Source organism: Paramisgurnus dabryanus, chromosome 1 (genome assembly GCF_030506205.2).
Source record: "Paramisgurnus dabryanus chromosome 1, PD_genome_1.1, whole genome shotgun sequence".
In the NCBI taxonomy this organism is placed as follows: domain Eukaryota; kingdom Metazoa; phylum Chordata; class Actinopteri; order Cypriniformes; family Cobitidae; genus Paramisgurnus; species Paramisgurnus dabryanus.
Window position 1 is genome coordinate 42,936,553 of NC_133337.1, and position 25,445 is coordinate 42,961,997.

The 25,445-nt window shown below is 36.5% G+C and overlaps 1 protein-coding gene across 1 annotated transcript in view; it reads right to left on the reverse strand.

Moving 5' to 3' along the window:
* The window catches only part of cdh12b (cadherin 12b), a 176,555-nt gene that overhangs the window by 70,435 nt on the left and 80,675 nt on the right, over nt 1–25,445 (reverse strand). Inside the window, exon 3 of the mRNA XM_073815067.1 lies at nt 11,902–12,196. Coding sequence (XP_073671168.1) covers nt 11,902–12,196 — 295 coding nt within the window. The remainder of the gene's footprint in view (nt 1–11,901; nt 12,197–25,445) is intronic.

Sequence of the window (25,445 nt, forward strand, 5' to 3'; positions counted from 1 at the left end):
GTGAACCAGATCATGAATTTAATCCCACAAACAAACCTCCACCATATCTGAAAACAAAAATGTGCCATGAGGACAAATGCAGCGACCCTTCAGTGAATATTCATTGAGCACCGCTGACATCACTTGTTTATTTTCTCATATCTTTTTGTTAAAGCAAAGACACATGAGGCCATGGTATTACATTACATAATGTAATGCATAGCAGCACAATATGAAACCGTGGCATAAGATAATACATTTGCATTTTATTGATATTAAAAATCTCAATAAACAATTCTTCAGCCAAGGAGTACAGTTTGTAAGCCTAAGGCTTGTAAGGCTGTTTTCCATCACTATGCAACATAACAATTTGACACATTAATATATACTGTAATGTACGCTCACTGTTGTGTTTATCAGCATATTAAAATGTCTTTGAACACAGATGAGATCTGAAAGTTCAGATTTAGTGGATCTGGAGAGTTTAGGTACATATATTAGTTAATGTCATTATTAATGTTATGGCACTGGTTGGGTCAACAGAATGAAACATTATATAACAAGATGATGATCATTATTGCATTTTTAATCAATATAATAACGCAAAATGTTGAAAAGAAGCATGTTCTTCTTTGGAATTACATGCTGGTTTGAATCGTACACAATAAAGAGGCACATTTATTAAAGAAAGCCCTCGGTCGATTCAGATTTCATGTAAGACAATAATCGCAGTGTGTACTGTTTGTAAAACCTAAAGGCTGTTTTGAGAGAGAAGCAAACTGATTGTAATTGTACAGATATAAATCGAGGCAATGTCCCAGTGGAATCAGCCAAGGTGGAGTCGGGGATTTGGAAAATGTGAACTTTAGCCTGATAACATTTAAGGATTACAATCCCAGACCCTGTAAATCACAGTCCAAAGCCAAGCCTCCTCCAAAACACTTGAATACGCAGCAGACCTGCAGGGACGGATTATGGCGATGATGTGCCTTGGGCACGGATGTCTCAAAGGCCCCCTTTACCAATTTTTTGGGCAACAGCGTTGTACCTGTATGCACAGGGCTCAAGTGTTGGTTCGCATCTGCCTGTATGCCCCATCTTACAGGATTAGGTCTGTACACACCAAAACTTTTAAAAGTGGCTGAAAACGCCTGGACAACGCCGAATGCCAGCTGTTTTTCAGCTGAGTGCCAGCTTTCTTAAGCTAAGGGGTTGTGTACACCAAAACCTTTACGCCCACGGCCGGCGCATGTTTTCAATTGTTTCCAATGGAAGCTCGCCGTTTTTTTAAATAAGCCAGCAGCTAGAGGGTTTTTTCCGCGCTGAAAACCGGCGCTCGGCGAACTTTGGGAGAAAAGCTCCGCTTGTCAATGTCAGTTCTCACATGGCTGCCCAATCACCGTGAGGGAGGGGCGGGACATTACCACAGCAACCAACCGCCTCGCAGCTGAAGTATCACAGCTACCAAAGCGCTCAGCTGAAGAAAGCTGGCACTCAGCTGAAAAACAGCTGGCATTTGGCGTCCTCAAGGCGTTTTCAGCCGCGTTTAAAGGTTTTGGTGTGTCCAGCCCCTAAGCGCTTTGGTATTCTGATACGTCAGCTGTGAGATGGTTGGTTGCTGTGATACTTGTCCCGCCCCTCCTCCACTGTGATTGGACGGCCGCGTGAGAACTGACATTGGACGAGCGGAGCTTTTTACCAAAAGTCGCATATTTTAAACTCTCGGCGCTCGGCGCTCAGCGCTGAGCGCGGAAAAAACGCCGGCCGGGCGCCGGTTATCAGCGTGGAAGAAAACCGCTAATTGCTGGCTTATTTAAAAAACGCCAAGCTTCCATTGGAAACAATTAAAAACATGCACTGGCCGCGGGCATAAAAGCTTTGTTGTGTCCAGCCACTAAATTAAGAAAACGCCGAGTTTTTTACTCTTGCCATTAGAGAAAAAAAAATTAACGTTCTCCTTCACAGTTGCTGACTGGCAGGGTGAGGAAAAGCTGTCCTTTTTGTGTTTTCTTATCATTTATCCAGTTGGTTGTGGTTTTAAACTCATTTTTGTTTTGGTCCTTGAGTAACCATCTTCTACGCATTACTTTTTTAAATTATGCAATGCTTTTTACTCGCCTCTAGATGTCCCTCTCAACAGCGCAACAATACATTAAAATTATTTATTTGATTTATTTAATAGTTAATACTTTGCAACTGAAAAGAAATTCACATTATTCCTCAATAATTAACACACTTTTACTGAAAATAAAATTAAAATATTTATTTGAAAAGAATAGACACAGTAAATTTGACAGGGCCCCCAAGGAGATCAGTGAGTTCATAACGGCTACCATAGTTGCAACACGCATTTGGAAAAGCGAGGCGCTAGAGAGCACTATTCGTTTGAATGCAAAATACAATTTCACCACTAGATGGGGGTAAATCCTACTTACTGTCCCTTTAAAACTGATGCCATTAATCCAAGCACGTCATTAAAGCCCTCTGAAATTCCTTGCGTGCTAGGGAGAAGGAACAACACACTTGCTGGTTATAAACCCCTGAACGCTAAACAAACCTCTCTAGTGTAAGGAAATGTCAGAGCCGAGTGTATTACAGGTTCATGTGAGAGGAAGAGTCTGAGTCATGCACAATAAAGTTCAGGTAGTAGGAGGAGTGCGCTCAGATCCAGGCGTGCAAGAAGGAATCCGTGCACCTTTCATTCGTACAGTTACTTTTGGAGACTCCCAGTAACAAGATGAGCAATGCTGAAAGTGATAGTTGAATGAAAAATGAAAATTACCCCAATGCGCATTATGCGTAGCATACAATGGGTAAGATTTGGTGAGAATAGACCCTCGAGAGAACTGTGCGCTGTGAGTTGTTTTAGCTAACAGAAGCTATTTCTTACAAAATCACATCGATTACCCTCAAAAGGTCTTTGTTAACCTTCTGAAGACATGTGGGTTACTTCTGTAACTTATCTTGGAACAGCCAGGACATTTTTCTAAAATAACTCAAATTGTGTTTTTCTGAAAGATGATGACCATGGGCCCTATTTTAACGATCGCAAGTGCGAAGCGCAATGCGCAAGTGACTTTGTGGGCGGATCTTGGGCGCTGTTGCTATATCCCCGGCGGGAGAAATAACTCTTGCGCCAGGCGCAAATCAATAAGGGGTTTGTCTGAAGTAGGTTCATTATTCATAGGTGTGGTTTGGGTGTAACATCAAACAAACAAATCAGAACGCTATCCAACATCCATTTAAACGCAAGGGCGCAAGTTCCATGGCGGGTTGCTATTATTATGACGGATTTACCAGGCTCACGCCAGGAGCGGTTCACAGCCGAGGAGACCGGTGTTCTTGTAAGAGCAGTCGAAGACAGAGAAGTTGTTTTGTATGGGGATGGGAGAAACCGCCCAAATCAGAGTCGGCTAAACAGGCGTGGGAATAAATAGCCACAATTGTCTCATCAGCTGGCATCCCCATCGTTGCGCCAAGCGCTACAATGATGTCAGGAGACAGGGGAATCCCAATTGCCAGCATAAATCGGGCACGCCGTGTAACGGGAGGTGGATCTGCCTCAGGACCTGACGCCAGCACAGGACATCGCTGCGTCCACCCTCACCGCTGAAAGGGTTTGGGGGCTTTGAAATCGGACCCAAGAAACGCAAGCAAGGTCCAACCCCAAAGTACACTTACAAATCAAGTTCATATACATTAAGGTTTCTTATGAAAATATTTTAATCGTTATTTGCATGATAATTTTTTAACGCAGCCACACAATAAATAAAAACTATCACCACAATGCTCACCACAATGATTCCCCTTATCTCATGTGTTAATATTTTTTATTGTAACAATTTATGATTTGCAAAAATAACTGTTGCATCTGTGTAGATTAGATAAGCAAAGTGTGTGCGCGTTGTGCACGCTATACATTATGGTCAAGCATGCGCCCTTAAAATAGCATAATGAACAACGCGCAAAGCGCCACTGACTTTAAACTAGTTTTTTTTTGGTCAGTGGCACAATTGTTTTTTGAAACTGCAAAATAGCATCAGGGATGGTTTGTGCCAGAACACGCCTCCTTTTTTGCGCTGAACCGCCCAGGGAGCGCAAGTTCATTCCCTAGTTTGCCGACGTGCGTCTGTGGAGGGAAAAAACCCGCTGTGCGCCGGTGCAAAATACGGTAACACTTTACAATAACAGTACATGAATAATCATGTACTAATACATAAATTAATAATCAGTTTAATATGAACTAATGATGAGTTAAGCTATTTACTAATCAATAACTAACTGTAACTATGTTATGAGTCATATGAATTCATGCATGAATTACACCCACCTTAACTACACATTAATACATGTTTGTTAGTTAATGCATTAACTAACACTTTGTGTACTCCATATCAAACAAGCTCTCTAGAAGAACGAAAATAACTTTTGTTAATGCAAAATGTTTAGGTTTGTAATGCAAAACTGTTTATATATTTGCTCCTGCAGGTGAGCTAAAAACATTGAATGGCACTGGATTTCTTGCAACATTTACAGTTAACCTTAATCATTAAATGTGCAATTATGGATTAATAATTAAAATTAGTTCCACTGCTGCCATTAAGAGTGACAGACACTATTCTTTCTAAATTTAAATCAGTGTTAGCATACAGACGATGGTTATTATCGTCTTAATATCAAAATGCACATACAGTATTTGTTTTGTTCTTCTTTTAAGCCATTATTACCCCTTCCAAATGTCTGACTAATTTTCACATTTGCTCCTCTCCTTTAAAACCACCAAAAATTTGGATTTTGATGAGCTGAATTTGTATAGAATGTGTAATTGATAACTTTTTAACAGTGTACCCCTCCAAGAAAAGTCATTGTGTAGGGCCTACACAATAATACATTAACAAGTCATTAATTTATGTTAGTTTATGAGTAGTTAACGATGAGTTAATAATGATGTGCCCCTTCAAGTAAAGTCATGACCTAATCATACATTAACAAATCATGAATTTTTGTTAGTTTATGAGTAGTTAACGATGAGTTAGTAGTGATGTGCCCCCTCAAGTAAAGTCATGACCTAATCATACCATAACAAATCATGAATTTATGTTAGTTTATGAGTAGTTAACGATGAGTTAGTAATGATGTGCCCCCTCAAGTAAAGTCATGACCTAATCATACATTAACAAATCATGAATTTATGTTAGTTTATGAGTAGTTAACGATGAGTTAGTAATGATGTGCCCCCTCAAGTAAAGTCATGACCTAATCATACCATAACAAATCATGAATTTATGTTAGTTTATGAGTAGTTAACGATGAGTTAGTAATGATGTGCCCCCTTAGTAAAGTCATGACCTTATCATACATTAACAAATAAAAATATAAGTTACCCAGAGGCAGAAAGTGTTTTTGATAGGTGGGCATCTATACATCTGCGGGCCAGAAAAATTCACATACTTTTTTTAACTTGCGTTATTTGGGAAGATAAAATGACTGTGTTCTTTCCGTCAGTTTTGTACATTTTAGATGGAATTACGTTATTCAATCTAACTGTATTAGAATCGGCCGTCTCTCAATCAGAAGGCTGCATCCTCCGGAGGTCGGATATGCAGGCTGCATACGTCATTAAGCTTGGTTTATTTCAATTAAATAAGCATAACATTCGCAAGTCATAAGCATATTACAACGATTTACGATGAACTATTTAAGCATTGAGCATTTATTTAATTAAACGCCCGTGGCTTACCTAAGCACTGGTACTGAAATATAGAGGACCCAGAAGCAAAAAATATCAACACTGCTTTATTGAAAATCAACTTAAACAGTCCAGTCGGGCCGTCGAGTCGCGAGCCACCAAGAGCGAGTTAACTTTAGTGTTGCTGGTGTACACCGTTTTTATTTAGAAGTCTTTTCTTTACCGCAGTGATCCACACGTTCACACACGAATCTGCTACTCAGTGCAATCTAACCTACCGCGCTCTCTTCAAACCCGCCTCTTCCGCTCTAGATGACAGCAGCGATTGGTGGACGGAAAGCAAGACATTACCGTAATAAACCATATATTGCCAAAAAGCGCAATTTGTTTTCTTTAGGAGCAATTCTAATTTTTTGATAGTTCAAATGGTTGAAGAATTATGGTTTGAATGAAAAAACATAATGTTTTCCATGAATCTGATTGGGTGGGCAAGCTGTCAATCCACCCGTAGATCTGCACCTGGCTGAACGCTGATCCTGATACAATGCGAAAAATTAATTAAACAATAATTAAAATAACATCAAGATAACATTTTAATAGCTTTCACAAATAAACTGGTATGATTGACGGTTTGATGGTCTTTATATGAACACTACACATTTGGCATTGTGACTTTGGTTAACATGTTTGTCATTTCTGAGGAATAGTCAGAATGATTTTAACTGAAATATTTTGACAGCGCCAAAAGCAGCAGACCACAAGTGTAACGAGCGGACAGCCTGTTGTAGGCCGTAACGTTTACATCCACCTTCCTTTTGATTTTGCAATCTACATTGACAAGCACACAAAAATAGAGAACAATTATCTTACATAATAAAATATTTTAACTACCTGCTATCTTGGTATTGTGAGCACATGAATTTGAAAAATATCTTTTGTTTCTAAAATTATAAGTGGAACATTTTATGCATCTTTATTTGACCTCAAACAAAGCATCAGATCCTGCAAACCGTTGGGAACCACTGTTCTAGAGCATGTTTGATTTCGGTTACCCAAAGTGTTAATTAATGCATTAACTAACAAACATGTATTAATGTGTAGTTAAGGTGGCTGTAATTCATGCATGAATTCGTATGACTCATGACATAGTTATGGTTAGTTATTGATTAGTACATGGCTTAACTTATCATTACTTCATATTAAAGTAATTATTAATTTATGTATTAGTACATGATTATTCATGTACTGTTATTGTAAAGTGTTACCGTCATGGCTCAAAAACCTACTTCTAGCCATACAGAGCTTTTCCCTTTGTTTATTAAATTGCCCTCATGACATGTTCACAGTAAAAATCTCTTTAGCTCATAAGCTTTATGTATAAAAAAATCCTTGGCAGGTTTCTTTGTCTTAGCAGTTGAAAGTAGATTATTAGGTGTTATGTACGGTATGTTGAGGCAAAAGTCATACTGTATCTCTCCTGCAATTTTTCAGTTTTAAAGAATCAGCCGTAAGGTGCAATTATTCTCTCTATGTGCACTGCATTTGAATTGTTTTATCTTCAGTATCATCATGAATTTAAATGTCATGAGGATTATCTAGCAGGTGCGGTTTGAGTCTAGATACTAATTAAATATCTCATTCTCATAATTCACCTGCTTTGTGCAAGACCCTAACTTATTTTTAATTGCCCTATCTGTTTTCTTCTCTTGATGTATTTCCTGTTGAAACAGGAAGTTTGGGTATAAAGAGGATATAAAGAGTTGGCTTTTCTATACTATCCTATTCATATATGGTGGCGTGCATGGTGGCCCAAGAGTTTTGCACAATAATGTCAACTTTCAGAAGCCCATTAGAATGTAGAACAACAGCGGCAAAGCTGCTAGACATGGATTTAAATCCACAAAAGTGTAATTTTCATTTCATGGGATCTTTAACATTTCTAAGCATCACTCTGTGAAACCGCAGGAAGCCGCCCAATAGACAAACCTAATTACACGCTACAAAAGACTACTCGAGAGTCAAGTCAAGTAGTGTAGTATTGCCAATTATACAAAAATATACGGTGAAGACAAATATATAATTATGCAAAATGTTAAGATGACCTCATATTGTTTTCAAGACTTTCTTACAGTGTATGTCCTACTGTTCAACATTGTTATGCAATGGCAACATAGACCTGATTGCTTTCTTTATGACTAAACCTCTGTTGGGTGCTGGGAATTCAGTTTGCAAGCACTTGAAACTAATTGCTGCTTCTTTCCTTTTTTATTTTTTTGTGTACGATTCACCTCGTATAAATTAGCCAACTTGTAAAATACGTTCGGATTCCTGTGAGATCAGGCTGACAGATCTGCTTCCTTGCATTTGTAAAAGCATTTTTTTTTTTCAGAATTATCATTGTTAAAAGTTATCTTCAAATACATTTGGCTGATGCTTTTATCCAAAGCGACTTACAGTGCATTAAAAAGTATAGTTTTTATCCGTATATGCTCCCTGGGTTTAAACCCATGACATTTTGTGCTACTAGCACAATGTTGTAGCATTGCTATACAGGAAATTGTTTTTTCCATGTTTAGTTATAATGGGTCCCCAGTGCTTCTATCAACCTAGAAAATGTGAAAAGAACAACCCAGTAACTAAGTTTTGGTAAACCATTCTCTGCAAGCATTTGAAAAAATAGGTCATTGAAATTTGGCTCCCCTTTGTGATGTCAGAAGGGGATAATACTGCCCCTTAATCTGCACAATCCAACCACGGCACTGCCATTTAGTGCACAATAAGAGAGACAAAAAAAAAATATATTAACAGCACAAATGAGTTTCCATTTCAACAATGTTTGCAATTCATCAACTCATTTGCATTTAAAAGGACACACCCAAAAACGGCCCATTTTTGCTCAGACCTACAAAGTGGCATGCTATTATAAATTATCTGTTGTGTTTGGTATTTTTTTAAATGGTAATTTGAACTAAAACGTCACAACGCCTTCTGGGGACACCAAAGATTTATTTTGCATCTTAAAAAGTCCCCTTTAAATTGGATTATGTGTTAAATTTTGACTTGTAAAACAGTTTGATTGTAAAATGTATCTAAAAAAAAAAAAAACTATGCAACCATTATCCATTTTGACTATAATATGGATACTTTTCAGCTACATGTTTCTCAACATCAAGCGAACAGCAATTCATCGATTGTCAAGTTTGCAAGGAATGTAGCGTCACGTTACATAGTTTCCTAACATGACCTCAGGGATGGATGCCGCTTCTAGAATCATATTTGACATCATGATAAAGATTATTTGTCCAAATAATGGAAGCCATTATGACTTTAACAAGCTTTGCAATATGTTCCATGCTTGCAAGAGGATAGCGTTAAATTGATCTGCAAGTAGTTATGGCGATCGGATTAGGCTGTGTGAAAATCAATAAAACTCTTGGCCGACTTCAGAGATGAGGCTTTATGGAGAGGCGGACACGGTAACGAAATAAGGTGCATCTACCATCATCACCCAGAGAGGAGCGTGATAGCAGATGCCTCGCTGAAATAATCAGTAATACAATCAAGGAATGCACTGTGTGAGATGAGGAATCCTAGTAGGAGTGTGTAATCCATTTTGCTGGGGATTTGGAGCCCATGCACTTCTCATTATCTGACGGCTATCTGGATTAGCTCTTCTCTGCCATACCTACGAATATCTGGCAGGCCTCACGATAGGAGTGATATGGAAATAGGGCCTGGGGATGACACCTTGCAATCATCCTGTAACCTTTAGTCTTCATTTATTGGCTCTCTTTAGATTCTTGAAAACCATTATGGAAAATAAGAAACATGGATGATCTATCATAAACAGGGGATAAACCCATGGGGTCATGGTAAGCTACAGTAGTAAGATTTCCCCCTGCTGATATATGCCAAAATTTTACCATTTTGTATGCATAAAGCTTGTTTCTCCATTGACAGCGTATTTAAAATGTTGTTCTGTATGTTAACAAAAACATCTATATGTAAATGTGTGAAATTTATTTTTTATGCACAGAACTAAGCTGGTTTACTTACAGATTGTATATTAGCACAACAGCTATCTCAGCTTATATAAATCACATAATGTCATACATTTACCTACAAGACACCCCATTTGAGCTGCAAGATATCATATAGCAAACATTTCTATTGCAATGGTTTACAATAACTTAATGATTATAATACTTCAGAAAGTTATGTATAGTCAAAGTTTGAGGTCAATGCAGAGGCTAGCGAATAATGATGCTTTTCTTTCCCCAAACAATTATGTGAAATGCATGTTGATTATTCAGTTTTTTTATTCAAATATAATGAAAATTGATTTACGAACTTAAGGTAAAATAACATGCAGTTATGCATATCACATTGTTTAGCAAGTTATCGCATATCGTATTTTTCTTTGATTACATGCCGCCGTACCATTTATGATATTTTTTACGTAACAATTACGTTAAATTTTTGTTCACGCGTGCAGCACTCACAAAAAGTTAAGTCCATAAGTCCAGACTGAGGTGATTCAGTTGCTGTTAAATTCATTACGTAATAATTTTTTCCTACCACATTGACTATGCCAAAAAGTAAGATATTAGATTTCATAAACTACTAGATTCACAATGCCATTAAAGGCAAGTTCTTTGCGTGTAAGTGAATTAGCATAAAGTTATCATTATCGTCCGCTGATTTGGACGCTAATATAGTTATTGTTATAGTTTACGTTTTAGTTATGGTTATAACGTGAATGGCTCTTTAGTCTTGACTTGGATAAGAGTTGGGTTCGACTACAACACTGCCTCCAGTGATTGTAATTGTTGTGATTGAAGCTTTATGGTGCTTTTCCATTGCATAGTACCGCATGGTTTGGTTCGAATCGGCTTACTTTTGGGGGCTTTCCATTGGGTACATTTCGCAGTTCCCTTTTTTAGTAGCACCTCAGTTGGGGTTCCAAGCAAGGTGAGCTGATACTAAAACGTGACGTGAAAACACTGTAGATTACTGAATGGTCTGAGAGAATCGTGACGAGCGTCATGCTAAACGCAAGATTAGCTTTACCTTCGTGCTTGCGTTGTCTCGAGGAAACCTGTTATCATCTGTGCTTTGTTGTAAATTCCCAAACTCCCTTAAAGTGGTAAAAAACATCCAGAATCAGGAACACCAGTGTTTTCCAGACTTGCGGTTTGTGGCGACACATTTGTGATGCGAATGTCCACATGTACGGCATTTTGCACTTAAAACAAGCTCAGCGGAGCGAGTCGACTGTCATGTGAGACAGAGGTAGTGAAAAACGTGATGTACAAACATCTTTTTTGTGGTGGTCAATTTTGACTTTGTGCCAGACTCAGAAATAAATGAATGTATGGGGATGTATAGCATTCCAACAACGCTCTCACTTGTATGTTGTCACAGCAAGGCAGCACAAATATAACGACACGATTATAATCCCTTACACCCCAAAGTGTTACTAAACATCGGGCCAGCTATTTCAGTCATGCAAGACTAAAGTCCCATCTACTTGAACAGTTTCTTAAGCTTAACAAAAAAAATGTCTTGGTCATTTTAGCTACTGTTCATGCGCACAAGTTGCCAATCACCCCGCGCAACTCTGTTCAGAACTCCTCTCACAGAGAATCATCAGTCTTTATCGATTGATGATTGGTTCTTTTAACTGTAAGGCAGGACTTCCGTTGGCAGAGTGGTCTTATTGAGTGCTGCACTGTCCCTTATTAATACTAAAAGCAGGTAGCCTAGAAATCTAGACGCACCCTACCGGCCGCAAAATATATTTGCTGCCAGGGTTTAGTCTAGGCACTCACAATACACTTAACAGCTCCAAAAACCAAAATTTGGTCAGGCCAATCACATCGTGTGTAGCGTCTGTGGGGCGGGCTTAACATGATGACGACAGAGCTGCGACGGTTCCTACTTGAAAACTTCGTTCTTCGTTGCTCTGATTGGTCATAGCGCTATCCTATTGCGTGCAGAGGCATTTTGAGGGACAACCTTATATCCCGCCCCTTGCATTGAGCCGTTTGTGTGAAGAGTTGCCAGACCTTACATCTTGATGTAGGTCTGGCTAACCAGGCTAAAAAGCAGGGCTATTAAGATATAAAACCTCTTTGCCTAAACGCAATTCTAAGACCAAACTGGGCTTTTGTCTTTTACTCCAACATTCATTCAAACACATAGACTAGCAGATGACTAGCAGAATCTCTTACCGACAGGTGACATCTCTGGTACGCTGGCCGTGTAGGGTCCCTCCAGGAACTTTGGCTCATTGTCGTTGATGTCCTGCACCTTGATGACAAATTCTGACTCGGGTTCCAGTGGCCGGTTAGTCTCGATATCCACAGCTTGGGCTCGTAGCGTGTAGAAAGGCCTCTCCTCGCGGTCCAGACTGCGTAAGGCGTGTATGTCTCCTGTGGTTTGGTCGATGGTGAAGATGGTCCCAGCACCTTCACCTGAGAGAGTGTACTTCACCCCGTTCTCCCCTTTATCCAGGTCAGTGTGTAACTGGAGGATGGAAAGAGAGACCAAATGTGTCAGAGAATAGGAGAGAAAATAAACGCATATCTTTTGCATAGTTCAGTTAAAGGGATAGTTCACCCAAAAATCAAAATTCTGTCATAAATTTCTCATCCTCATGTTGTGCTTAAGCATACAGCTGAGTGTAAACATTGACCCTAATAGTAGAAAAAAACAAATGTGATGGAATTCAGTGGGTAACGTCAACTGTGTGCTTACCATAATTTATCAAAATATCTTCCTCATCAATTATAACAATAATTCCATAATATTTATTTATCCTACTATGGAAGTCAATGGTTAGGATCAGCTGTGTGTTTATCATAATTTATCAAAATATCTTCTTTTCTTGTTAATCAATATAGAAAACTCATACAGGTTTAAAACAATATCAGGGTGAGTAAATGATGACAGGAATTTGATTTTTGGGTGAACTATCCTTTGAACAATACCTCATGTTTAATAGTTTGGTACATTGTATTACATGATGCTCTTTGGTTATTGGATGATGGAACCAGTGTTCTCCACAAATCCTTCATCATGTTTGCTAACTTAATTTAATTTTAGGAATTGAACAACAATTTTATAGGCTTTCTTGATTCACTTTGAACCCTGGTCAAAGTTTGCCTTTGCATGTATTTTAGTTAAAGGGGACATATCACGACAATCTGACTATAATTGGGTCCCCAGTGCTTCTATTAACCTAGAAAATGTGAAAAAAACAACCCAGTAACTTAGTTTTGGTAAACCATTCTCCACTAGCATGTGATAAAACAGGTCATTGCAATTTGGCTCCCCTTGTCAGAAGGGGATAATACAGCCCCTTAACTCTTTCACCGCCATTGACGAGATATCTCGTCGATTAAGAGAAAACGCTTCCCCACCAATGACGAGATTATCCGTCTTTTCGCAATACCGCTATTATCCACCAGGTGGCGCACTTCCGCAACTTATACAACCCGGAAGTAGCGCCTCACGTGAAAGAGAAAGAACTCTGTGTATGTTTAAAGATCGCTCTGCATCTGATCTCTATCAAAAGTCCTTTGCAAAAATGGAATTATCTCAGCTTTTTGCTCAAAATTGGGTGTTTTTGAAGGAACCTACCCATGTTTGAGAGGTGATTACAAGAGAACTAATGAAGGAAGGATGAAACGTTTTTTTTTTTTTTTTTTGTTTGAAAGAAGAGGGTGTGTTCTTTCATCTGATACATTGTTTGTTTATATATTTAAAGAAGAACATTTTCTGGAAGGCATTAAACTTTTGTGAAAATCATGAAAAAGGCTGGCGCTGGCTGGCAACTTTTTTTAAAAATGCTGGCGGGGAAAGAGTTAATCTGCTCTATCCAACCACGGCAATGCCATTTAGTGCAGAGAACAGCTCATTTGCATTTAAAATGACACCCAAAACGGCACATTTTGCTCACACCTACAAAGTGGCAATTTTAACATGCTGTAATAAATTATCTTTATGATATTTGAGCTAAAAATGTACATACGTACTCTGGGGACACCAAAGATTTATTTCAAATCTTCAAAATGTCTTATGATGTACCCTTTAAATAGTGATTAAATACTGTTAAATACTGAATATCAGTGGTTATCATATACTCAAGTCTTTATCAGAGGTAGTAAAGTAATGAAAAGTAGTAAAGTATTTCTACTTTATTCAAGTACATTTTTCAAGTATCTGTAATTTATCAGTGTGTTTTTTTGTTTTTGTTTACTTCACTACATTCTAAACCATACCATTATACTTTTTTTCCACTACATTTCATATTAAACATCATTTATTACTACTAGTCATTATTTATAAAAAAACTAGTACTTAATTAGTTTTACTCAAGTACCTGTACTAAATGTTTAACTTGAGTATAAGAAAGTATTTGATTTATTGTACTTAAAGGTAAAAAAACAACAACAAAGAAGCGAAATCAAAACTACAATAATATGCATTGAAATATGGAGAAAGACTGATACTTGAAAAATTTACTTGCGTTAAGTAAAAATACTTTAGTACTAATTACTTCAGACCTCTGGTTTTTATATACCGAGCCCCTAAGGTGACGTTGGATTAAAAAAAATCTAAACTTTCATGTGCTCACGCGAAACCATGTGCAGAATTTTTTTTTTAAAGTTTAGTTTCACATGCTCATGTGAAACTTTCACGTGCTCACGCGAAACGAAACGTTATTAAATTTTTGCTCCATGTCCCATTAGGGGCTCCGTATTCATAGGTATAATAGTAGCTTGAAACATCGTGAACTTCAAAAAGTTGCTGTTTCCCTGATTTTTTATATCTGAAGCTTTCGAAATTTGATATCAGATGAATAAAGAACATGCGCTTAATTATCAGCTTCATTGTGTCATATCTGCACATTCAAAAAAGAATGAAAGGAAAGAGAATAAAGGCAGAAAGATTTTCCAAAGAGAATAAAACTCAACAATCACTCCAGTAATAACCAGAAGTAGAAAAGTCAGGTGATACTAATTAAAAATTTGATTAGCATAACAATAGCAATCCATTACGTAAGGCCTCCGCGTGAAGCTCCATCTATATGGCATTAAATCTGCTCGGATAAAAATAAATTGTACCAACTTTCCTGCTAAGGTGATTTTTCTCACTTATTTTGGTTACGAGATCATGGAAAAATAAACCAGGGTTGAGCAGAATGAAGTCAAAGTTTAGTAACCTTCCCAGATGCTCATTACCGTCTCTAAAGCACTTGCTCTTTTAGTTTGTCATGGGTATCTCAAATACTAGTCATTCTGCATCATTGATAAAGTAAGAAATCTGTTATTTACTTTTAAATATACTGTAAAAATGTGATATTTTGAAAATTAAAACATGCCAGATCAGAGCAAACAGAAGGAAACAGAATGCATGGAGAGGTTCAGTGATACTGAGATGTATTTCACCTGTTTGATGTGTATTAAAGGGATAGTTCGGCCAAAAAATGATATTAAACCCATGATTTACTCACCCCCAAGCTGTTCGGGTTGCATATGTCCATCGTTTTCAGACAAACACATTTTCGGATATTTTAGAAAATGTTTTAAATCTTTCAGTTGATTAAATGTAATGTTAAGGGGTCCACGACCTTCAAGTCCAAAAAAGTGCGTCCATCCGTCACAAAATAAATCCAAATGGCTCCAGGATGATAAACAAAGGTCTTCTGAGGGTAATCCGCGCGGTGTTGTTGTAGAAATATCCATATTAAAAACTTTATCAACGTAAATAACTACCTTCCGGTAGCGCCGCCATCTTAGTCGCGTCCGCATTCAGGATAAGAGCTTACGCAGCCTACTGAGGCTACTCTGCTGCTGCTCTGTGATTTGTCATACGTCACTAAGAAAAGTGCGTACACTACGCTAATACTCTCTCCTGAATACAGAGGAGTCTAAGATGGCGGCGCTACCAGAAGGTATTTATTTTCGTTAATAAAGTTTTAAATATGGATATTTCTACACTAACACCGCGCGGATTACCCTCAGAAGACCTTTGTTTATCATCCTGGAGCCGTGTGGATTTATTTTGTGAAGGATGGACGCACTTTTTTTGGACTTGAAGGTCGTGGACCCCGTAACATTACATTGAATCAACTGAAAGATCTAAAACATTTTCTAAAATATCCAAAAATGTGTTTGTCTGAAAACCGATGGACATATGCAACTCGGACAGCTTGGGGGTGAGTAAATCATGGGTTTAATATCGTTTTTGGCCGAACTATCCCTTTAAGTCGCATGTGTCCCAGTCATATTTATAATATTTTTTGTTTAGTAAAAATGTTGACCATTTGCTATCCTAAAAAATTCAAAACGTTTATATTTTTCACATTATTTGCTGCACACGTAGACCCTCCTGGTGTTTTAATTCCTCATTCGCTATTTACAGCTTCATTTTTCACAGTAGTCTCACGCACTGCATTTCACAGCATGAGAAAATGATCATTGTTTACAGTTTATCGGATCAGAGCTCTTTTCTCTCTGGACTCAAACCACTTCCTATGCGTTAGTTATGGACAGAATCAACAGGTGCCAAAAGAGCAACAGTGAACTACAGCACATGCCACCTCTTGTAACAAATGCAATTACAGAGCTGCACGACCGCCTGCGGGCTCGATGGGGTCCTAATGTGCTGGGGAAATAATAGCCCCTCAAAACATGTCAAAATGACATCTTCAACAGTATATTTAGTGTTTGTGCTACAAGCTTTCGGTGATTATGAAAGCTGAATAATTTTATGGAAAAAAGCTCAAATGTGTTTGCATGCCACAGTTCAACCCAAAGCACCTGAAAGATTTCCAAGATGTTTATTGCTTATTAAAACGGCATACATTTTCAGTTTTTTTTCCCCACTGTTCCCAGCATGCTCTGCACATTCTCCCCACAGTGGGAATATGATGCTGAGACAGCTTTCCAACCTAAGATAATTAAATGACTCGTACACAACATACTCACAACGTATCACAAACGCCTGCAAGCGAAGCTAATGAGATAACATACAATATTAAAAACATTATAATGCATGTAAACTTGATTTTTTATTTTATATCGTGCCTTATCTCTTAAATTATAATTTTTATGTCAAGCATCTTACAGATTCTGTCAGGGGAAAGTAAATACGAGAACTGATGAAGAACTGGATTTTTCTTACATGGCAAGGTATGGAAATGTAGTGAGGACAAGCATTTCTGTACGTTCATAGCATACTAATACAGTCAGGGTGAACTTTAAACACTCGGCCAATTCAGTTCAATGAAAACATTTCCCTAGTGCTGATACTGCAAGGATGTAAGGAAACAGTACAGAGGGCATTTACTTTTAACTTGCAAGTGTTACAGCATTACGTTCAGTTTACAGATATAAAAAATAATATCTGTGCTATCTGGCTATTTGTTTTTTTTTGCATGAGTATAACTTAATATAAACTGTTTACACTGTTGAAAAGCAGCTTTACAAAAGACAAAATGTAAAAAAGCATACAATTTACACCACACTATTCTGCATCTGGAAAATGTTTTGTCCAATGCAATGCTTATCCAAATTGCTTGTCCCATGCAATGTACAGTTTATTCAAGGTGCACATTTAAATCATTTGTGAATTTTCCAGTGATTCAATTCCATTACCTTTGTGTTGCTCATGCAATGCCCTTTCAATTGAGCTACATGACAACATTTGATTATGTTACACATTAATTTGGAAATTAATTTGAGATTGTGCGTACGTGTGTGCATATGTGTGTGTGTGTGTGCCCTAACAGATGGAGTCAGTCTCAGGTGGATGATCAGATCACAAGCAATTAAACAAAACTACATTCAACTTTCACATCAAAACTACAACAACACATCTAAAGCAAAGGGAAAGGGTAAAGGCTGCGTATAAACAAACAATCAAAGTTTATCAGGCCTAAAAGGGAGACTTTCAAATCTTTGATTGATGAAAACCAGAAGGAAGCAAAGGTTCTTGATTCTTTGTTGCCTTCTCATGAGTGGGTTAGGAGACTTTAGTAAAGTCCAATTTATATTCGTGCGCAAGTCCACCAGAACCCTCCCGTCAGATGAAAAAAACTGCATCATAGATATTTCCGTTTGCGATGGTCAAAACAAAGATGGGCGAAGTTGAGGAGTGATTTAACTCAAACTGTAACAAAAATCGCTGTTTATTTACTTCCATCATTGCTGGTTTTCTCAAATCATACATAAAAAGTTGCTGTTTCTTCTTCGTTAACTTGCCAAGCTGGTTCTTCATTGACGGTCGCATTGCTACTGTAGTTACACGCGTGGATACTGCCTACGGTCTACATGTGTGTTTGCACATCAACGCGGATGACGACACAGTCTAAATGAAAACCGACACGGAACTACGCCATAGGACCTACGCACAACTAGCCGCGGACCGTATTATTATTTATACTGTAGTTTTCAGCAAACAAACACATACTCACATGTTTACTTATAAACAATAAAGATCACCGTCACTGATGCAGTTGCTTTGAGTTTTCAAATGAATACAATAACATGAATTTGAGAAAGATAATTGCACTCTCTACCGGTGCACTTTAGTAATACCAAACCTTGCCTGTGTTCAAAGTACTTATTTTCTAAATTTGTTTGAAAGCTGGATTGAGCCCCCACTGAAATTCTCATCTACTGTTGACCTTGTGGCTGTCAACATCCAGTAGCAGATAAAAATGGATTTTGTGCTGGGAGGCTTATCTTAAACAGGCTTAATCTTTACTTGTGCGTCTCACGACATCATCTGGTGAAAACAAAGAGGTCAGATTTACTGTGTGAATTAACAGGTTTGAGCGTGATTGCAAACATGCACTGATAAGGTCTGTATGATGAACGTTAAATCGAACTGCTTGACGTGGCCCAAGATGTTTTATGTGTGCAACACTGCATTAAAAACAGACAGACGCTGAATACAAAACATGCAAGTACTGCATTCAAGACATGAAAATACTGCACTCGAAACATTCCAACACCATAACATTGTATGAAAATTGTATATTTTACTAATTTATACAGCACTTTGGTCAGCCTAAAAATAAAAAATAAAGAATAAACTTGATATTCAAAAGATATGCAAATCAATATGCAAAAACACATTCATAAAATGCAAACACTGTACAAATTATACAAATTTTTGTTTAACTCTTTATCGCTATCGACAAGGTTTTTTTTTCAATAAACAATTATTTTTGAAGAAAAATACAATTTTTTTTTTTATTCATAAACCCCAAAATTTTGTTTAACTATTTATCGCTATTGACGTGGTTTTTTGCAAAAAAAAAATATATATATATATATATTTATATATATATTTTTTTTTTTTTTTTTTGAGGGGCAAAAAAAAACTCATCAATAGCGATAAAAAGGTAAACAAATTTTTTTTTATTTATGAATATTACAAAATATATTTTTTTCTTCAAAAATAATTGTTTTTTTTTTTTTTTTTGCAAAAAAAAAAAACACACACGTCAATAGCGATAAAAAGTTAAACAAAATTTTTGGGTTTATGAATATAAAAAAATGGGTTTTTTTCTTCAAAAATAATTGTTTATTGCAAAAAAAAAAAAAAACTTGTCGATAGCAATAAAGAGTTAAACAACATTTTAGGGTTTATGAATATTAAAAAAAAAAACTTGTATAATTTGTACAGTGTTTGCTATTGACGAATTTTTTTGCAAAAATCAATAATTTTTGAAGAAAAATACCTATATTTAAGAGTTTTGTTTGTTTGTTTATTGTTTGTAATAAAAACATTTTACTGGAATGCATTTTGTGAAAATTTTGTAAATGCGATCTAATAAGTTGAAAAAATTTTCAACTTCTGCCGCGAGCAATGGGAGTGACGCAGATGGATCCACAATTCAGTTTGGCCAACGCCAATCATTACCCATATAAAGTAAATGAGAAGCGTTAACGCTGGCGCCCAGTGTGAATGTACCTTTAGGCTTGTGTAAGTTGTCTGCATCATTACAATCACTATAAAAACAACTAGTACCTCTGTACTGCAATATTGTCACCCCATCTAAAAATCAATATGCTAAAATGATCAAATATAAGGAATTTTGGTAATGATTGGACACGGAAACCAGAACATAAGATCACCACAATAATCCGACACCCCAAAAACAATCTGGTTATGGTAACCTCAGTCCCAAAGCCTTCCCAAAATCTTGACGCCAAACTAATTTTGCCTCTGCAGATGTCATTTATATGAATTATTCTGTTCCAAATTATGCAAGTGAGACACCGGCAATACAGGGAGCCAATTTGATTGCATTTAGGAAAGACATTTGCAATGGTAACATATGTTACAGATTACCAACACACTGTCACAGATAGGCCACTGCAAAAAAAAAAAAAAAAATGCAATAATGATGTCATTTATCTGCTCTGCCAATGTAATACTTTCCCTTGATATTTTAATCAAGCTTTTATAATAATGGTATTTCTGTACGAAATGCACTAAAGACGTACTTAAAAAATGTTAATGTTGCTGGCAGTATCATTCACTGAGACCAAAGCAATTTAGAGTGAGCTGATATCACTATGGTAAAATTGCTTTTTAATACATTTTCTGTATCATGGCCATATAGCTTATGATTATTTTGAACTATTAAATGGGTGGCATATTTCTTGACTTTTTCATCCGTCAAATACAGAACCATTAAAGCACTAATACTCCACATCAGTTAATTGACTGCATGCTGGTACTTGTTATACATAACACATTATTAATAAATTAATTATCACCATGACAACCAGCCTAATTTGTGTTCTTACAAACCGAGGTCAGCCATCACTGAACAAAGACGATTTTGTGCAAAGAAAGATGTTATTATCATAACATATTTCTCCTGAGAAAGAAGTGAAAAGCTTCTCTGCCAATGACGAGAAGTGCCGTTTTCCACAATACCTCTATTATCCACCAGGTGGCCAGTGAAATGTAGACCCAGAAGTGACTCCTCACATGAAAGAGAAAGAACTCCGTGTATGTTTTAAAGATTGCTCTGCATCTGATCACTATCAAAAGTCGTTCACAAAAATGCAATTATCTCAGTTTTTTGCTCAAAATTTTGTGTTTTTGAAGAAACCTACCCATATTCAAGAGGTGATAAAAGAGAAATAATGAAGGTAGGACGAAACAGTTTTTTTAAGCAAAGGGTCTGTTCTTTCATTTGATATATTGTTTATATATTTAAAAATTACCATTTTCTGGAAGCCATTAAACTTTTCTGAAAATCATGAAAAATTCTGCCGCTGACTGGCAACTTTTTAAAAAAAGGCTGGCGGAGAAAGAGTTAAAATGCAAAATCAGCATCAGGACCACAAGTTTTTTTTTTAGCAAAGCCACTAAAGGCGGATGTGTTTTTTCGTTCCACTGGGCCACATTTTATTCTCTTTCTAAAAATATATATTAAAATCAGATTTTAAATATATTTCAAAATATACAAAACATATATGTACTGAACTGTATTTTGAAATATTTACGACATTTATTTTTCACGCCAGTCACTAATATATTTTTTGCCTATTTTTGTATATTTTGAAATATATTTAAAATTTGATTTTTAAAATATATATATAGTTTAAAAATAAATATATTTTAAAGCATTTATATTCACCTTGCATACAACGTTACTGTAAACATAACATGTTTGAAAAGATAAAAAAATAATAAATTTTCAACTGCAAAAATATATTTATAATTTTATATTTTCTTATACAGGTACATTATGGTGTCTTTTACAGTGTCACTGTACGTTCACACCGCTGCGGGCGAGAGCGTCAAAGTGGCCTAAAGTCAAATTTTTAAATAAAATGTTTCATTTTATTTGACACAAGCAGGATTAAAAAAAACTATTTTTACTAAATGTAAAATCTGGTGTTTACATAAGTAAATAAGAAACGACAAGTAAGGGATAATGTAGAGGCAGCCGGTAGTTATCGGGAAATAAGCCCCGACAGTGTGATCAGGACCCGACTCGAAGCGAAGGGGCTTGTATCGCACTGAAGGGGCTTATTTCGCGATAACTACAGGCTGCCTCTACATTATCCCGCTTATTCACTTGCCACATAAGAAAAAAAACTGGACATGAATATGAATTTGAAAAAATGTATTGGCATATTTGTTTTAAATTAACATTTTTATCCTTCCGCGATACTTTGCACAGATGCATGAAATGATGGTAATACCTTATTAAGATCCTCTGCTTCATACTTGTCTGTCTCCATTTTTTTCTCTTTTAGCCAGTCTTTGAGAAGTTTTAATGCCCATTCTGTATTTTTTTGTGTGTTGGCATCGTAGCTGTCATGCTCTATTTTGTCAAGTTCAGTCTCAGTAAGCTCTCGGTGTCTTGTCGTTGTTCGTTCTTCTATCCACTGTTTAAATGTTTTGTTTTTTTCCGTACATGTCAAAATTTTCCATTCTTAATGGTGGTTGTCCAGTGTTTGTCACAAGATGGTGCCAAACAGTAATCTTTATTGGCGCGGAGCGATTTTAATCGTACAAGTAGTACCGGCTATGCGTTATTACTTTGGAGCGGTTATTATTTGAAAAGAACGAACCTGCAAATGTCTCAACTGACCAATCAGAATCAAGCATTCCAGAGAGCTGTGTAATAAGTAATTTTATGTTTCGCATTTCTTCCCTCTAACTGTACCGAAACTGAACCGAACCGTGATTTATAACTGAGCTTCGTACCGAAGTGCAAATGTTTTGTATATTGTTTCATCCCTAGTGCTTAACCATAAACAACACGTGTCTGATGTCGCTCAGTAGCTCTGTTAATGGTTTAAGCATGCTTGATGAGAAGAGGGAACAGATAATTGCAGCGCGTCTTTCCGGGTCTATGTACATGGTAACCTTGATTAGTGTACAGGTCACTGGAGAGATTCTCTCTGGTCATTTGATGCTGATTATAGCTGAGCGCTGACTGTGATTGCATTATAGAATCTAATGTTCCAGCTGCAGCTTGGTGTATTTATAGAGTTTGTTATACACTTAAAGGTCAGTTTAACCCTTTAGCTTTGAACTATTTTAAACAACAAAACTGTTAAAGGGATAGTTCGCCCAAAAATTAAAATTCTGTTATCATTTGCTCACCCATCATGCTGTTCAAAACCTGTATGCGATTATTTATTATGTTGAACACAAAACAAGATATTTTGAATAATGATGGAAAGCAACAGTTGACAGTAACCATTGACTTAGAAAACAAATTTTTATTATTCGATAAAATATCCCTTTAATGCATACACATTGTTTAAACATTTTGCATCTGCTCAGTAAAGGCTGAGGTAACATGAATTATAATGAACAAATATCTCAATTAATTCTTACTTTAACACTGTATGAAGTAATGCTGAATTAAAGCATGTACTAATCAAACTAATGAAGAGCCATAATTAACTACATAACTCAACACATGAATTCATTGTTAATTAAAACATTAACTAACAACTAAACAAGTCATTGTCATGTGTAGGGAGGACAAAACCCAAATGCAGACAGCTCATGACAAAATACTTAATTAAATAACAGAAAATACCCTTGATGGGGCAAACAAGGACAATAAAATCCAGAAATAAACATGGCAGGGCAAGACATAATACACACAACGATCCAGCACAAAACATCCGACACAATGACATTAAATAGAGGGGAACTAAACTAAGGAACGAGGACATACAGGTGTACACTAAAAATGAATAATTGACAAGGAAACAAGGGGGCGGGGTCAAGACTTAAGACAGGAGAGCACGAGGTACACAAAACAAACACAGGCCATGTGACTCTCCACACAAAACAAGACAACAGGCTTGTTCGAGTTTATGCCACGCTGCAAGAACCGACAGCCAGATGACGTCAAAGTTCTGTGAGAGCGATTTAAAAGCAAACTCATCCGTATGATTTCGCGAATCGCTCTCGCGCTACTATGATGTCATCCGGCTGTCGATTCTTGTGGCGCCGCATAAAGTCAAACAAGCCCCATGATCCTGTCACATTAACAAAGGGAAAGTAAACACAAGGTCATGACAGTCATGTTATATACTAAATGATGATTTTTCATCACTTTATGTTTATATCATTGTTGCATATCTTTACGATAATGTTACTTTTTCAATTGCGTTGTTATTTAATTTAATTGCCGTAAATTTTATAATTACAGCTTTAACTACAGATGGGTATTAGTCTGCATAAATAAAGCTGGCATATTTAGATGATGGACTTAAGTAACTATGCTAATTAATGTGCATTGTCCTTATTAAATAAATAATCAAGCTATTGACATGATTTCAGAAAAGTTGCATTAGTAGCAAAAAAGCAATGTCTGAAAAGATTTGTGGCTATCGGCCAACATTATTATTATGGCAGGCTTGTTGACAACATCAAATATTATGAAAACAAACAATAATGTTTTGCTTTCTGCATAATGCGGACTGATGAACAATGCACACGAAGACCAAAATTTGTATTAAAGTAAATGAGGTAATTTAATGTTGACTAATAAGTGTTAAATTGTGTGAATTGTTCTCTATTCATGCTGAAAGAGTTTAGTTCTGAAAAAAAAAAATGATTTAGTTTTCTGTATTCTGTATGCTAATGCACAAATAATAGAAAGTGCTAAATCAAGTCACTGTATGCTGTTGTTATGACTCTAGGCATACAATATTTTTGTAGTGAAAGGTTATCTGTTATAAAATGCAATGTCTTTTTCCTGTTCTTTTCCTCAGAATAAACCTGTCGATTCCCAAAAGAGTTTCGTGCTAATGATGCGTTGTTTCTAAAAGATGAGATTGGAGAGTCATTGCTGGGAATGAATGTGAGGACAGGGAGCGTCATGGCGGTGAACAATGTAAAAGTGTTAACATGTCAGCTAAAAAGAGTTCACACAAACAAGCTGTATTGTATTCAAATGAGGGAACTTTCAGTGAAAGAACCAAATGCTTATCCGTTATTACTGACTTTTGGTTTAATCACCAGACTTGTTTATACTGTATGTGTGTGTGTGTGTGTGTTTCTGTGTCTGTGTATGTACAGTGTATATATATTTTTTTTTTCTCTGCTTATAAACTCTTAAATATGGGTATTGTTCTTTAAAACTACATTTTTTTTTTAGCAAAAAGTTGAAATAATTGCATTTTTGGGAAGGATTTTTTTAGGGATCCGATTCAGAACAACTATCCAAACATACACAGAGTTTAAAATTAGTAAATAATAGTGATGCACCGATGTATCGGCCGCCGATATTTATCGGCCGATTTTGTTTTTGAAACCATCGGCATATCGGCAATAGCACGAGAAAGGCCGATACTGATTGTTTATTTATTAACTGCATAAAGAAATCCATTATATGTAAAAAAAAAAAAAATGAGTTAATGTTGTTAATGAAATAAATGCTGAATAGCAAAAACCACCTTTGAAGGTTGTCATGCTGTCTTATTATATTTGTTTTAGCTTAATTTGTGCCTCTCTTATTATGATGGTCAGTTGAATGTTAATTAGATCTAATCCATGTTCAGTAAAAATAATTTGATGCAGAAATAAACTAGCTAATAGACCAACTGTATAGTATTGTATACAAGTGTTTAATATCGGTATCGGACAAAAGTTGTCTGTTTAAATCGGTATCGGCCCCCAAAAAAATCCTATCGGTGCATCCCTAGTAAATAACCTTTTGCTTCAGTTTTATTTTTTTATAAATTGAAAAAGTGTTGTATTA